This window comes from Sorex fumeus, unplaced genomic scaffold (assembly GCF_029834395.1).
Source record: "Sorex fumeus unplaced genomic scaffold, SorFum_2.1 ptg000265l, whole genome shotgun sequence".
In the NCBI taxonomy this organism is placed as follows: Eukaryota; Metazoa; Chordata; class Mammalia; order Eulipotyphla; family Soricidae; genus Sorex; species Sorex fumeus.
Window position 1 is genome coordinate 31,224,984 of NW_026606322.1, and position 17,231 is coordinate 31,242,214.

At 40.7% G+C, this 17,231-nt stretch overlaps 1 protein-coding gene across 4 annotated transcripts in view; it reads left to right on the top strand.

Annotated features, from left to right (window-relative positions):
• The first annotated feature begins 1,959 nt into the window (after positions 1–1,959).
• Positions 1,960–17,231, top strand: part of GRIK1 (glutamate ionotropic receptor kainate type subunit 1) — a 489,681-nt gene continuing 474,409 nt past the window's right edge. For 3 of the 4 annotated variants that reach the window (XM_056109204.1, XM_056109202.1, XM_056109205.1), the window contains exon 1: positions 1,961–2,305. In XM_056109204.1, coding sequence (XP_055965179.1) covers positions 2,188–2,305 — 118 coding nt within the window. In that variant the 5' untranslated portion in view covers positions 1,961–2,187. Of the gene's footprint in view, positions 2,306–17,231 lie in introns of all 4 variants that reach the window. The other variant, XM_056109201.1, reaches the window with a different exon arrangement.

The window sequence follows — 17,231 nt, forward strand, 5'->3', positions numbered from 1 at the left end:
TAAATGTAAGTCCTGTAGCAGAATTTTGTATGGATTCTTGCTTTAATCAACACTAATCACTTAGAAACATTCCACCGAGTCATGAAATGTCTCTTTCTGATAAGATTCTTCTCAAACTCTTAAATAGGGTTAGTTTTTTTTCTTTGCTTTCATGTACAAAGGAACATTTTATAAAACTCAACATAAAACAAACTTTCACGATTAGGATCTCTCCAGAAGGATGCATTGAATGGATCAATGAATGGATGTAGCAGTGACTCTTGAGCAAATCAGATCACTGCGGATATTTCCTGACTTAGAACTTCCTCTCCCCACCGCCCCCCATCATGAGATAAAATTTACTCTATAACTCCCATCCAAAATTCTTAAATTTTAATTTCTTCTCTCTAAATTAATATTAACTTAGATGATTCAACACACTTAAGACTAACAGTATCAACCCTGATTCAGCATGAAATGTGTTTCTAGATCCAAACAGAATCGTCTTTGTGGATATGGTCTGTTTGGTCAACTTTCATCCCAAAGAATCTCTAAAGATATAGGTTTATAATTTTGTCATGTGCCTTGGGCTATGAAATGACTAACTTCCTGCAGTGAAATGTATAACCTTTGTAGGATGGAAGATACACCCACTCTAGGGTCCCTGGTGAAAAAAAGGAAGGAGTGTGCTGTCAAATGCCACATGCAGGAGACTCAGTATATGTTAAATCAAAGCATGAGTTGAATGTTCATGTCTTAAAATAAATATTAGATTTCTTGGTGGAACTGTGTATCTCGGTGGAACCCGTGTATCTGTGGACCTGTTTTAAGATAACGGGATTCAGTTTAGCCCTCTTCCCCTCCCCCTAAACCCATACTTAGAAAAACATTTTTTTAAAAACCTCTATGAATCCGAGCACAGAGCTAGCAAACGTTGATACAGGACCTTCTCCACCAAGCTCCAAGAAAATTAAGCCCAAAATGATCAACTGCTGATGATTTCCCGAGGGAGGTGTCCTTGGCCTTCTCCAGAGAAATAGTCTTCGAAACCTACATTGCTAAAATAGCCTTTCTGTCCTGTTCAAATGTGACAGTCAAAAGAAATCAAGAGAAGGAGCAGAGCTGAAAGCTGCCCTTTCCCAGCTCTGCACGTGTAAATGGGAGCAATTTACTAGAGATTGTCTTGGGACTGAATAGGAAAGAAGCCTCTCAATTCTGAGAGCAGGAGGGCTAGCATCCTTAGTTCTCTTCCTCTTCCTCCTCCTCCTCCTCCTCCTCCTCCCCCCCCCCCCCGTCCTCCTCTTCCTCCTCTTCCTCTCCACTCCCCCTCCCCCTCCTCTTCCTCTAGGAGTTGCAAGAGGACCTCTTCGCTCTTCTCTGAAACCGTGCCTTGGAGAAGGCAATTGGGCTTTCATTGGCCCCCCTGACCCGTGACCCCTCCAAGGCAGCCCCTCTGGTACGCGCCCGCCGGCACCCGGAGCTGCTTCTGCTCTGAGCACGAACCGGTACGGATTTTCTCCGAATTCGGGATGCAACAGTCCACGGACTTTTCCACGGCGCAAAGTTGAGGGAGAGGGCGGACGCGAGCGCGTGAGTGCGTGTGGCTGGGTGGCGGGGCTGGGGAGGGCGGTCAACAAAGGGTGGGGCCGCGAGGGGAGGAGGAAAGCGAGGGTTGAGGCGAGCAGAAGCGGGGCTCAGTTCCCCGAGAACCTGCCCGAGCCCCTCGGGCCGGCTCGGAACCTCCCCGCACCCAACTCCCCCGCCCCGCCCCCCTCCCCGCTGCTCCCTCCTCCTCCGCCCGCACCCGCGGTGCCCTCCTTCGCTCGCGGTCCTTCTTTCCACCTGCCCCCCACTTTTTTTTTTTTTTTTGCATCTGACCCAAGGACGCAGGAGGGAGACGTTCCCGCACATTTGGAGCCGCAACTTTCCTCGGTGGCTTTGCACGCCCGCCCCCCCCCCCCCCCGACCTCAGCCCACCCCACCGGGGGAGCCGGAGCGCGCGATCCCCCCCGCGGCGTGCGGCCCTGGGAGGAAGAGGAGGAGGAAGAGGAGAAGGAGCGGCTGTGAGGGGCTGAAGCGGCCGATGCCCGGAGCCCCCGAGGCAGCCCCGCGGCGGGTGCAGACGCGGAGCGGCCCCGGGAGGATGAGGCGGGGACCCGGGCCGAGCCCGCTGCCTCTCGGGCTCGGCAGGAATTAGAAGCGCTGAGGATGGAGCGTCGCCCACTCGGCGCCCGGCCCGGGCTCTGGACCAGGGACACCAGCTGGGCGCTCCTCTATTTCCTCTGCCACCTCATCCCCCGCACCGCCCCGCAAGTACTCAGGATCGGTGAGTGAGCCCCGGGGGAGCGCTCCAGGCTGGCTGCGGTGTGGGGTTTTTTTTGAGGGGAAGGGGTAACGGGGGGGGACCACGGAGGGCTCCCCGCGGTCTGGCACGGGCTGGCACACGGGCGCGCAACGGGTCCAGGGCAGCAGCCCCGGGATGCTGGAGGTGGGCGCGCACCGGAGCCTGCGGCCAAGGGGAACCCGCGTCACTGCCTCCCTCTCGGGCTTCCCCACGACCGTCCGCTTGGCGGGTTTTTTAACCCGGGCTCCAGGATCGCTGGTCGGAGTCCCAGCAGCCTCCTGCGGGGCGTCGGGTCGATCCTCCCAGTGTTTGAATGGGCTTTGGAGTCTCAGGATGCGCAGCTCTTATGCCCCCTGCACCCCCTACACACGTACACCTGGAACCTCGTAGTAGTCTAGGTCCTGCTAGGCAAAGCCCCACATCTACCAGGTTAAAATACGGGGATCACAGGGATTTCCCCGCGCTTGAGCCTCCAAGTTCTCATGCGTGTGTTGGGTTTGCCCCAGAGCAGGTTCCAGTTCTGGGGGCTGCCAAGTCCGCACCTGACTTTTAGCATCCACGTTCAGGGAAGGGGTCAAGTCAGCCCCCTTGAGCCCCAGATCCTCTCTTGCTTCCCACTCAGCCTCCCCCCCACATGCCTGATTGAGCTCCACCGGGTCCCAGCCAAGGTACCTGCCTGCCAGGGGCACTTAGTTCCCAGAAGACCTGGAAGGTAGGAATGAGGGGAAGCGGGGAGGGGGAGGGGCACTTAAAGAGGGCATAAGATGAAGACAGTGGGGGCCTCAGGACTCTGCTAGAGAATGGACTCATGGACCTGCCTTCACAGCAAACTACCAGCCAGGCTGGGTGGACGAGGTACTGAGCTAGGACTTCTAAGCGGTTTTTGAGAGGTTGAAAAGACTCTTGGACTTCTTTGGGAGTGTCACTCAAGGTAAACTCCATCTGAGTTCCCCCGCTTGTTTTTGCTTGATCTTCACCATCCCGTTGCACTGCTTAATAGAGTCCGAGAGAGCCACAGGTGGGCCCCTGAGACCACAGGGGGACTTAGCCTTCTAGTATCCCCTGGAGGAAGGTGCCAAAGACCTCTTGCTCACACCTGGCAAGCCACAATGCTCGATTCTGTGCCACTGTAACAGCGCCGCAGCCCCCTCTGCCCCCAAATAAACACGTTTTGTCCTGCAATTAGAGGGTCCATGTGGGAATCTAGTTCTTGTCTCGGAACGTGCCCGCTTGTTTTATTTTATTTTTATAAAGTTTTCACAATAGTTCATTACATTTAATATTCAAACACCAATCCCACCACCATGTACCTTCCCACCACCATAAGAGGAAAATGTGAGAAGATTGTACTCTACCCCACTGATGTACCAAGAGTAGCACACATTTGTTTGGGTTTAACATACATGTTTGTAATTTCTTACACAGGGGCTTAATGGCTCCTGGATGAAATACAACAATCTGCCTACTTGGTTTTTAAAGACTGTGAAATTGGCAGTGTTCAAAGACTCTTCGCCTGGCAAGTGGGATTAGAAGATAGTGGAGTGGGCACCCCAATTTCCAGTGCCTAGGCACCTGATGGCTGTTTTGTTTCTGTTTTATACATTTAAATAGAGACAGACCTAGGAGAGAGAGGGTAGTTCAATAGACTGACAAGCAGGCTTTCCCTGTCGGAGACCTGGGTTCAATTCCTAGCATTCCTTGGTCCATTGGACACCTCTGGAAGCATGCACAGCTGGAAGTAGCCTTTGAGCCCTCACTAGGTGTGGCCCCAAAACACAAAACAAAAAAGACGTATGAATCCAAACAAACTAATAGTTTCGGTCCCATCCCATTATTCTTGTCCCAACAAATGTAAGGCAGCATTCTCTGATCTTCCACATCTAAAAGATAGGGATGGGAAAGGTTTTAGGACATACCTCTTCATTGGACTATTCCAAAAGCTCTGTGTCATCACATTCAGCCTTTTATTGTTTTCTATTTGGATTTGGGGGGTATGGGGACACACCCCATGATGTGTGGTGCTTATTCCAGACTCTGCTCAGGAATCACTCCTAGTCAGGGCTTGGGAGACCACATAGATGCTGGGGGTAGAACCCAGGTCAGCCTGCATGCAAGGTATGTGCTGTCTGATCTCTCTAGTCCCCTCACATCAATCCTTTTAAAAGTAGTTTTCAAAGGGCAATCCAAGAAAATGACTCACTGGTCTTAAAGGTGTGCAATAAGAAAACAAGATTTCCTTTTTAAGAATGGGAGTCAAAATGCACAAAGTGAGATTGTGAGGTTTGTTGGTGTTTATCCGCAGTACAAATGTCTTAGTTCTTCTGCAGAATAAGCCAGGTCGTCACACCTGAGGAGCAGGGTCATTTCCTAATTAAGGGGGACTCCAGTCAGTGCTTGGGGGTTGCTGGGGCTACCTCTAGCGGTGCTAAAGGGGCAGGTAGTGTCTAAATTCAAACTCAGGATCTGGCATGTGCATCTATGTGTTTTACCATTTGAGCCATATCCCAGACCACACACTTCCTTTGAATCAACATTTCAGTACTGCAGAAATTAGTTTTAGCTTAGAAGAAAACTGCTCTTTGGGGTGAATTTATGCCAGTCAAGTCTAACATTGGACTTTAAACTGTTAAAGCATCCAAGACTCAGAAAGTGAGTGTGTGTGTGTGTGTGTGTGTGTGCGCGCGCAGGCGCGCGCACATGTCTGTGGAGATAAGAAGTGAAAATGCATTGTCTTTCATCTCTTATTTCCCCTTTCCTCTTTCCAGCAAGCCACAGGCAACAAAAAGAAGCCTTTGATTATTAGCTTGCATGCTTTCTAGTAACAGAGTATCTTGATGCAAACTACAGCATAAATGCCAGGCCACTGTGCTTATAGAGAGAAGGTACTTGAATTAATTGAATGCAGTTATAACTGGTTCACTTCTCTTGGCAGAATCTCTGCTTAAACTTCAGCAATTGAGGAAAGTGAGTGTCAGGTATTAATTTTGATTAAAATTCATGCACAGTGGGCATTAAAGTCCTCATGGTAAGGCATCTTTGCAGGGTTTTCACACATACTATGAATTTCTGTTGCAGTTTATTATCTTATGCCATAGTTTAAAACATGAGGTGGATCCTGTAAGATGGAGATATTTAAAGATTACTGCTATAATGTTGAAACGTTTTAATGTCATATTCCCAAGCAGGCTTCATGGGAGAGAAGTATTGTTGGCAGCTGGGGATTTTTCAGTGGATATTGAGTTCACTCCTTCCTACCCATAAACCGTAGCACATGAACAACCAATTCATGCCACAAAACTGTGTATGCTAATCAACCTATAACTAATAAGCAGGATTTGGGTGACCTGTGTCAGGATGGCGATCCCTCACTATTAAGGCAGTGTGTATTGGTGCCATAGATTTGTATGGCTGATAGGGCATTTGCCCTGCACACGGCCAACCTGGGTTCAGTCCTAGGCTGTGGTTACCCAAACACCATCAGGGGTAATTTCTGAGTACAGAGTCTGGAGTAACCCCTGAGTATTGTTGTATGTGATCCATCCACCGATAAAGAAAGCCAAAAAAGATTTTTTTAAGTGTGCATTGTGGGTGTTTAAGCAAGAGTATCTAAGGTAAGGCTCTTTCTTGACTTGCACAGAACCAGTGTGGGTTCAATCCCTGCCACCCCATATAGTCCCTCAAGCCTGCTGGAGTGATCTCTGAACCTCTCAAGGTGTGCTGCCCCCTCCCCCACTCCCCAAATAAAGTGTGTTGAGAGAATCAATTCTATGCACATATTCCATTTCTTGGATAGATTAATTCCTAATAATAAAAGTAACAGTAGAAGAGATGTACATATTATATTTTTATCATTTTTCAACATACATTGCCATAGAGATGTTGGTTTAGCATAGGATTAAGATTTAAGTAATAAACAGTTGTTTTCTTGGACATAATTCGTTGTCATAAAGCATGGATTTTTGATGCCTCCTTCAAGATCTATTAAAATTGGCGTCTAAGCGATTGTAATTCAGTCTCACCAGGCTTTTTGCTTTGCATCTGAACATTCTAATTAAAAGCAATTCTAACTTTACCATGTTATTGGTAAATGTATGAAGTAGAATATGACTGGGCTTTGAGCACTATATGAATACACTTGTCACATTATAATTGTTTTATGATTTCATTTTCACATTTTTTCCTTTTAGTTTTTTGATCACTGACATTTTCTTGATCTGTGGACTTCATGTGGTATTTTTAAAAGACATTTAGTATTTCTGGATACAAGTCTTTTCATCTGTGAACTAACAGTAGTGATATCTACCTTTCTTATTTCACAAGAGAGGATTAAATAAACTAGTACTCGCTATCTACAAGCAAGGCACAAGCTAAATATATTTAGTTGCATTTTAAAATAGGTATAGCTATAGCATTCAAAGAAAATATTGGGAACATTAAAATAAATCGTGTGGAATGTTAAAATAACAGCATTGTCCAAAAGCTTTTATTTTTTTAAGAGATCCAAATGCATTTCATGTTAATCTGATGACATAACTTGGTTGTAGAGTTTTTTTGAATACTTAACTCTAAAGGCTCAGAAAAAAATCAAAATAACATTTATTATATATTTGTCATTTTTTGCTTAAGTTTATACAAACTTAAAACTTTATTCTTTAATTATTCAACTCTTTCATCCTGTGACTATCTGTTTTCCTCAACAAATATTTATTACATCCTTAATTTCATCTACTGTGAGTCAGCATATTTCTAGATGCAAAATGTGCCACAGTGGAAAAATGAATGAACTTTATTTGTCCCTTGTAAGCTTATATTATGGCGTGTACTTTTTTTTTCTTGCTTTTTTTTTTTGGTGGGGGTCACATCCGGCAATGCATAGGGGTTACTCCTGCTTTGCACTCAGGAATTACTCCTGGTGGTGCTCAGGGCACCAAATGCGATGCTGGGAATTGAACCCGGGTTGGCCACATGCAAGGCAAACGCCCTACCCGCTGTGCTATCGCTCCAGCCCCATGGCATGTATTCATATGCCTATTATCGCTAAAGATTTTCACTAGACCTTTAGTGAAGATATATTTTATTTGTTGATTCCACATAGTAGAAAATGGTCTGTTAATCTTTTAACATATATTTATCATATCAATTCTATAATTAACTTGAAATAGATTCAAGAACCTAGATACATGAAGATTTTTTCCAGGATGAATTTGTGCTGTCAATCCTGGGGTACAAACTATTGTGTTTGTTTAGGATATTGGGTCAACCTAAGGTAGATTCACCCTGAGAGCACAAGTTGGTTCTCACATTAACTTGAGAATCACAACTGTCCCTTAAAAAATCTGGAAAGAAGTACCTGCTAACGCATAAAAGGGAGCACCTGGGTAATAGTTACATATTTATGCAAGAAAACAAATGTTTGGACTTATTATTGGACCTGCATAAACCACGTTAATATTTAATACTTATTTAAATGGGGGGGCACATCCTGCAATTCTCATGGCTTACTCCCAGCTCTGTGCTCAGAGATCACTCCTGGTTGCGGATCAGATGGGTGCTGGGGATTGAACTCCGGTCAGCAATGGCAAGGAGAGCACATTGCCAACTGTACTATTGCTTCTGTCCGGGATTTTAAATATTGATGGCTGTCTAATGCTTCCACTCTATAGACCTGAACTGTAGCTACATTTTCAGTACAGTGTAGGACTATTTTCATTGAAAATATTGTGACTTGGTGGTATTCTCCACCCAAGAGCTAATTAGTAGAAATGTTAGAAATTGTTACAAATCCGTGGGTTTAGTTTTGAAGTATGATGCATGGAATTGTGTATGCAGTTACATAATAGTTCTAACAATGCCAGAATCAAGTGTAAAAGTAATCAATTTAGTGATTAGGGATAACAGCATAAAGTTAGTGTGATTCATATTTGAGTCCATTTTAGGCAATTAGCAAAGAGGAAAATTGGTATTTTCATTGAATTCTTGAATTTGTCCCGAAGAAGTTTAAAGGAAAGCAATCCAGTTAGAAGAGAAGCTTCACTTTTTTTTTTATTAATTTATTTTATAAGGTATCACTGTAGCACTGTCCTCCTATTGTTCATCGATTTGCTCGAGCGGGCCCAGTAACACCGTGAGACTTGTTACTGTGTTTGGCATATCAAATACGTCATGAGTAGCTTGCCAGTCTAGTCTTGCGGATGAGATACTCTCAGTAGTTTGCCGGCTCTCTGAGAAGGGCAGAGGAATAGAACTCAGGTCAGCTGGGTCAGCCGCATGCAAGGCAAATTCCCTACCTGCTGTGCTATCGCTACAATATTTGATTGCATTTGATATTCAAACACCAATCCCACCACCATTACACCTTACCACCACCATATTTGGGATGTTTCCATCCCAAGCCCCAATTCCTGTCCCAAAACAACTGGAATAATATATTTTGTCCTGTTTGTTATGAAAAAAACTGAAAATGCTACAAAAAAGTTTTCATAGAGGAAATAGTGGTAAGATTACTCTATTTTGGTAAGGGCCTTGTTAAATGTTGAGTGATGTGAACTTCCATGTATATATCTGAAAATATAAATATACATATATATATATATATACATATACATATATTTACTTCTATGATTGGTTGCCTAGTATTTGAACCCCATCAAATGTGGTGTGGTACTCTTGGAGAATGTAGGCAGTGTCTTATGATGCATTTGTGCCCTGCAGTCCAGGAATAAGTTCACTCGTACGTGAGGCTCTGCCCTAGCATGTGTGGAAGGGCTTTGAGTTGGGCGGCTATTGGATAGTGGATTTTTTCAGCTGCTGGGACTGGGTCCCTTGGGGCAGGAAGGGTTCTCACCCACCTCCTTCTGTAGTGCACCGAGTGAAACAGCCTGGCTCGGGTTCCAGTGACATGACTGTGGCGGGCGTCATAATTCTCCCTTCTGGGAGAGAAAGCCTTGTGATCTGAAGCCTTACTTCCTAATTCTTAGCAAACATAGCACTTAGCACTGTCATCCCGTTGTTCATCAATTTGCTCGAGCGGGCACCAGTAACATCTCCATTGTGAGACTTGTTGTTGACTGGAGTGAAAGCACAGCAGTAGGATGCTTGCTTTGCACGCGGCCAACTGACATGGGTTCAATTCCTCCACCCCTCTTGGAGAGCCCGGCAAGCTACCAAGAGTATTTCTCCTGTATGGCAAAGCCTGGCAAGCTCGCCATGATGTATTTGATATGCCAAACACAGTAACAACAAGTCTCACAAAGGAGATGTTACTGGGCCCGCTTGAGCAAATTGATGAACAATGGGAGGACAGTGACAGTGACAGTTTGTCTATTAAAGACTTGAATTCTGCACAAACAGTTTGCTTTGTTTCATCTAGTGTTCCCCACATTTTAGTTATATAAGGACACTTACTTGCATCACATATATTAATGAACTTTTATTCTTCTTTTTTAGTTTTTGGACCATACCTGGCAGTGCTCAGGGCTTACTCCTGGCTCTCCACTCAAGGTTCAACCCTGGTGGCTTGGGGGGATCATATGTATTGCTGGGGATCTAACCCCAGTTGACTGTGTGCAAGTGCCTTGCCTATTGTACTATCCTCCTCGCCTCCTCCCCCACCAAACTCTTATTCCCTAGAATATATTTGAAGAAACATTGGCCAATAAAACCATTGAAATTTTTACATATGTATCAAAACTCACATGGGCACAGTTTCTTCAGTTTCGTCTGAATTTTGGGCACATCCTACTTTTAAATTTTTTCGAAATGTTTATGAGAAAAAGAAAATGCTTAGATATTCATTTTTTCTCTAATATATAGAAAATATTTATAAAATCACATTACTTATTCTAAAGTTAATCATTTTTATTAGCTAAAATGTGGTATTACTGTTTTCCTGATTTTGTTTTTACTAAACTTAATTTTTAACATTGTTTTAAATAGAAGCAATACATCAGATTTATAGTATATTTTTCAAGTCCATAAGTTTTGTTAACTGAAAGATCTACATATATTTAAAGATAAATATACTTATTTATTTTGTATGCATGTATTATTTTTTCCAGCGGTAAATTTCCATAAGGAAATAGTATTATTCAGAGGTGGAGATTTAGAAAAAAAAGAAATGAATTTCAGACTAAAAGGAATATATGTCAGTTATGTTAACTTTATTGGTTGCTTGTCTTGATTTACTAGTGAGATAAAGCTGTCATGTCAAATTAGAAAAATGACCAATCTTATGGAACCAGTACTATAGTTTTAGTAGTAATAGCCAATTGAAAAGTAAGGCTATACACAGAGGAAACCCCTTAAAATTAATGAGAATATATTTTATTTTGTATTTAAGTTAGTTGTGTCTACCAAAAATTAAATATTTAGGGACCATAGAGGTCATATAGCAGATAGGGAACCTTTTTTGCATGTAGCTGGCACAAGTTCAATCCCTGGCATACCACATGCTTCCCCAAGCTCACCAAGAATTACTCCTGAGTGCACAGCTAGGACTATTTCTTATCATCCCAAATCCAATTATCACTGTCACTGTCACTTTCCTCCCATTGTTCATCGATTTGCTCGAGTGGGCCCAGTAACATTGTGAGACTTGTTACTGTGTTTGGCATATCAAAATATAACACGGGTAGCTTGCCAGGCTTTGCCATGTGGGCAAGATACTCTTGGTAGCTTCCCGGGCTCCCTGAGAGGGACGGAGATATCGAATTCGGGTTGACTGGGTCAGCTGTGTGCAAGGCAAACGCCCTACCCTGTGCTATCACAAATCCAATTATATGTGTGCATATATGTGTGTGTATGCATATATACATATATATATGTTTTCTAAGTCCCTTGGAAAATATATAACTCTTGTTTATATTCATATTTAAATTTTAAATAACATAATATTGAATTTTGTTTAATGTTGTGTTTACATATTTATGAAACCCAAGAATTCCTGTCTATCCTGTAGATCTATGTTAGATCTATCTCACAGAAACACTGTACAATGAAACATATTCTTTATTTTTTCTTTTATACCTTTTTTTTTTGAGAGAGGGATGGAGCGCACCCAGTGATGCTCTGTGCTCAGGAATTACTCCTGATAGTGTGGATTGAACCCTTGTTGTAGTATGCAAACTAAACTCTCTATATGTTGTACTATTCTTCTGACCCTACAGCATTTTTTAATTCACTAAATTATTAACATATTATTTTGCACACTAGATGATGAAAAAGATTAAAAAATGCAACCCATTTTACATATTTTGAGAAATGAATAGTTGACTATTCTCCTGACTTGGGGAAATGAACAAGATGGCAAAAAAAAATTGAAGAATGTGTCAACACTTTAAAGTTTTCACTGAGTAATGATTCTTTAGGACTGCAACCATGCAGATCTGTGTGCTATAATTATGTGTTCACTCCATTTAATAAAACTTCGGTGATTTTTATTGTCATCAATTGTCAATGTGCACAATGACAATTATTGCTTATTATTTTCCTTAATAATTGTAAAAATCATATTAAAATGTACACTTATTACATTAAATGAGGTTAAATTTCATTGATTAAAATTCAACTCATAAATAGGTTATATTAATACACTAGTTACATCAGCTGAAAGAGACTATAAACAAGGATGTATCACTATAAATAAGCATACTGGTTGCCTGGGTTCCCTTAAAGAAATGGCACATTTGGAGACTGGAGAAGAAAATAAACAAGAAAATAAGATGATCCTAGAACATTTCATAATGTCAAAAGAGTAAAGTAAGTACTAAAAAACTACATGAGAATATATTAAAGTTTACACAGCCACTTAGTTCTAGTCTATTAATGGCAATGGCCAAAGACAGAACGAATTTACAACAAAAATTTAAAATAGTAGTACCTTATTCTAAACCAGAGAATAACATATATATCCAAAAATGCATATTGATATATATCAGTAAAGCATAATCAATAAATAAGGGTGCTAACAAATCTCCTAATGAAAAAAAAAACATTTGATAAAGGTCAGTATCATCAGCGATAAATCATATTGGTGATATTTACCTTTGATATGATGGTAAGAAGATGACTCTTTTTCTATGTGGTTTCCCTAATAAAAATCAGATCCTCATCATATAACTTAAACCCAAACGCAAAAATATGTTAGTCTACAACTGGTATTTCACTAATAAAAAACAAAAATAGATAAAAAATAAATAAAAATTAGATCCTCATTCTAACTACAAGAAAGTCATCAGAAAATGTTAATGTGCATTCTAAAAAAATACCTAAATAGTATTTTCCTAAAGAATAAATGTTATAAAACACAAAGTGTGAGAACTCATCACACATGAAGAGTGTTAAGTTGTTACAACGAATCATTGTTTCACTGTATCACTGTCATCCCATTGTTCATCGATTTACTCAAGTGGGCACCAGTAATGTCTCCATTCGTCCCAGCCCTGAGATTTTAGCAGCCTCTCCTTACTCGTCTTTCCCAACTCTGCTGTATTGGAGGGTCTTTCAGGGTCAGGGCAATGAGACCCGTTATTGTTACTGTTTTTGGCATATCAAATGCACCATGGTAGCTTGCCAGGCTCTGGTATGAGGGGAAAAGTACAGAGTATCAAAAAACCAAAAAACCTTCCTAAATATACTATTTCTGAATGGAATCCTAGAAGAGAAAAAGGACATTAGGTAAAAAGCAAAGGCCATTTGGATAAAGACATTTTATTTTCAACATTTTAATTTTTACTAATGTACCTTGCATTAATAAAATTTCTCATCTACTGATTGTGGAGTATATGAAACATTTCTATTACCTTTTCGGTATGTATAGAGTGCTAGGAACTCTAAAAATAAAACTGAGAAAGTCTCAGTACATTTGAAGATTTCTTCTGTGGCTATTGTTCCTGCCTCTTCTGCAATCAGAAAAGACATATAGCTAATTGTATCAGATGTAGGAAAACAATCAAGTTTATACAGCAACGTAAAGTTTTTCTAATGGTATCATTAAAATAAATGTTTGCATGTCAGTGAAAAATCATGAAAATCATTAAAGAAATACACTATTAAAGCAGTCATTGAGAAAATGTGAGAATTCTGTTTAGAAGTGCAGTGAGTTAGTAGAAAAGCAGAAATAGCTATTTCTATCCATTAACATTGAGATTTCCAACTATTATATGCCTTTTTGTACTTAATTAAACATAATTTAACTTTGAATATTGATTCAAGTATCATAACATACTCTGTTAGAGGCAATGACTGCTGATTTCTGAACACTTTAAAGAAAACTATTTGCACAAATTCCTTTTCATAGCAAAGTTGTCTAAATATGCCTTTAAAAAAATCAATACTTAATTCTCAGAGACAACAAAGCACTTCATGAAAGGATGGTGAAAATTAAGAGTTTTTTTTTTTAATTATGAGGATTCAATTACAATTTTAAAGGGTTTTCTTTTTTAAAATCTTCATCTGTTGAATGTTAGGTTACAAATTCAGTAAAGCATGAACTGAAGTTGGATCCTGATGTCCTATCTATGATGTTTCTATGATGTAGAAAGTATTACTGTAGTTAAGGGTCAGGAATGTGGCTTACTAACAGAATACATACCTTATGTCATGTATGTCAAACATGGGTTTGATACCAGTTTGACCAAAAACAAATAGCAAACCAATGATGTTATTGTACTTAATATCAGAAAAATAAATTAGGAATCGCGACCAAAGCTTTTAAATTCTGAGCAGTATGTGTTACTTTTGTTCTCAGAACAGATTTGAACCTCAGGTTGTTTACTGGACACATTCACACTGTTGGCAAGAGATAGTACAGTTGTGTAAAGAAATGAAAACTAAAGTGCTTGCGATCAGGAGTTATCTTCCAAGATTGTAATATCCAGTTTTCTTCTGGGTTCTCGAGAAAACGGAAGTTTCCAAAGGAAACGTGTTGGGCCTTGCCATAGTCACAGCACATAACTGAACTTTGCACTATTTTTCTTACGGCTTTGTTTTTATCAAACAATCCATTTGCAAGTTGTTAAACATATGTGCTTAAATGAATAAGAAGTTATCAAGCAATAAAATGCATAAAAGTTTCAGAATGTAAAGACCACACAGGAATTGCTGTATTTTCTTTGAATCTAGAGGTACTTTCTAGAAAAGCTACTTTGTTATTTGTTGGGTTGTCAGTTGTTTGTTTTATTTGTGCTGCTGGATAGCGAAGAACCAGGACCTGCTTCTGTGCTCTTGCAGCTGAACTACATCCCTAACTTGGTTGGTTCTGGGGCCACACCTGGTGTCTTTTCTCTTCACTCAGTACTGGGAACGTCACTGTATTGTGACGACCCAGAGGAACATGTTGATCTGGGGACTGAACCCTTTAGAAAAGGGCTGAGGAAGAGTAGAGATGAGAACTGAAGGTGAGGTGTAGTCTGTGATAGTTACTGGGAAAAACATCTAGGAAAAGATATGAGGAAAATAACAATAGGGAAACTTTAACGCAGATGTGTTAAGCTTTATATCTTTTATCTTATTTTGCTTTTCTGCATTGTATTGTCTGCATATTTCTGGTAAGCTTATAGCTACGTAGATATAATGAATGAATACTTAGGAAAAAGAATTTTAAAAATCCCAAATAACTGGGACATAACAATTTAGAATCAGTAATATGTACTAGCATTTAATTGGAAGGGTTAAAGTCAGCCTTACCCTAGGTGAGGCTAAATGCATATACACATGAGGAACCCATATTAACACCTAACATTTCCTCTCAATCTATCACGGATAAAGGTGAAAGGCAGTCTACAAAATTTAACTCTGAGGTTCTGTCTCCATGCCTCTGTCAGACACAGTGAGGTAGATTTAGCATATACTTAGTAAAAACATATCAGTAATGAGTTCTTCCTAAAAGCAAAGCAGTAAACAATTACTCAAATGTTTGTTGTCCTCTTCCTGAACTCTGTTGTGTTTTTTGCATCATAGAAAAGAATCTTTCAAATTAACTTCGGGGTTTTGAGTAGCATCTGATCTTTCTGTCTCCCTGCACACAATGAAGTTGTAATTTATATTTTCTCACATTCTCCATCATTTGCTTGTTCGTTTTTTTCATTCTTATAACTATAACATGTCTTGTTATGAAATATTCTCGAGATTTGCACAATACATATATTACTATCTGAGACAAATACAATAATGAAAATTTAGATGAAGGTCGAATGAGACAAAAATAAGCTGATGCCCTTGGAATAATGCCAAACCTGGGGCAGAAAATTTTGTATGGGGGGTTTTATCACCTACAGAAAGGACAAATGAAAATGTTCAGGGAGTACAGTTGCAAAAATGAACCACAGGATCTTAAAATTAGAAGCATGAAAGTCATTAATTCTATGAGCTTGATAAAGGGAAATTATTTGCTGGAGCTATAGCACAGCGGTAAGGCGTTTGCCTTGCACGCAACCAGCCTTGACTGAGCTGGGCTCGATTCCTCTGCCCCTCTCAGAGAATGTGGCAAGCTACTGAGAGTATCTTGCACACACGGCAAAGCCTGTTAAGCTACCTGTGATGTATTCAATATGCCAAACACAGTAACAACAAGTCTTAAAATGCAGACGTTACTGGGCCTGCTGGAGCAAATCGGTGAACAATGGGAGGACAGTGTTGACAGTAGCTAATATTTCATGATGAAATGTTTTTAAAATATTTGTGCCTCATAAAGTGCTCAGCGTAACTCTGTAACATGTTACCACCTAATAGACACAATTCTGTAAAACATGCTGGTATGGAAATCTTAAGTAGTTCTTAAGTAGTTGACTAGGACTGGAATTTTTAATATCTAGGGAAATAAAGGTGTCTATATTAGTTCTTAATCACCATTCATAATTATTGATCCTTGAATCTGAGTTTTATTGAAAAGTAGGTATCCAAAAATTTGAGAGACAAGGAATTGTGATGATGTGTGCATTCTGGTTAATGTTACATCGTAAAAGTAGAAGACTGGGTTTTTCAATAAATTAAGAAGCCAAAATGAGGTACCTCCTTGAATAAAAGTTCTATTCAACTACTTCGGTGTGAATTAAATAGGAGAAAACATGGTCAGAGATTGTCTCAGACAATCCCTCAGAGCTCATCACATTAAATGCAGAAATGTTTGATAAACATTTTTTTTTACAGTAGAAAATAAAATTTCAAATACTGCCAAATAGTAGGTGGAGGATTAAAGGTAATACACCTAATTGAAATATGTGTCTTTTAGGTAAATTCTCAAATAGATAAACCGTGTGTCGTAGACACACTGATTTTCTTCAGGCTCATTTATAAGTCAGTAACATAACCAGTTCACCTAGTTCATCATGCTGATATGAGCCTCAAAGCAGTTGATCTTAAGCTCTTTTTTTTTTAATTGTTTCACAGTGAGATACAGTAACAAAGCTTTCATGTTTTGAGTTTCGATCATATAGTCATCAAACACCCATCCCTTCACCAGTGCACATTTTCCACCACCAAAATCCCCAGCACCCCCTTTCCCCACATTCCACACCTTCCCCTGCCTGTGTGGCAGAGAGTTTGCACAATACTCTCTTTCTCTACTTTGGTTACCTTTGATATTTCAAGACCAGACCCTCCACCACTCATACCTGCCGAAAAGGCAATGCTAGATAATGTGTTTTGTATTGTTTGTTTGAGCCCACGCACGCCCTCTAGGAATTCTAAAATTTTAGAGATGATAATAATTAGGGTCTGAAGAGGTCGCTGCAGCAGCAAGTTGCTAGGGTCCGGAGGTTTGGTTGTGTGTCCCTGGATTATAACCTTATGGGAGCTTAAGTAGACTGTGGCCAGGTGTGGCATCATCTCAGAGTCCCACGGGGGTGGGCGGGGGGTGGGGGAGGAGAAGGGCCCACTCTTCCTCTGTCCCATGGGGCTTGGGATTTGCTGT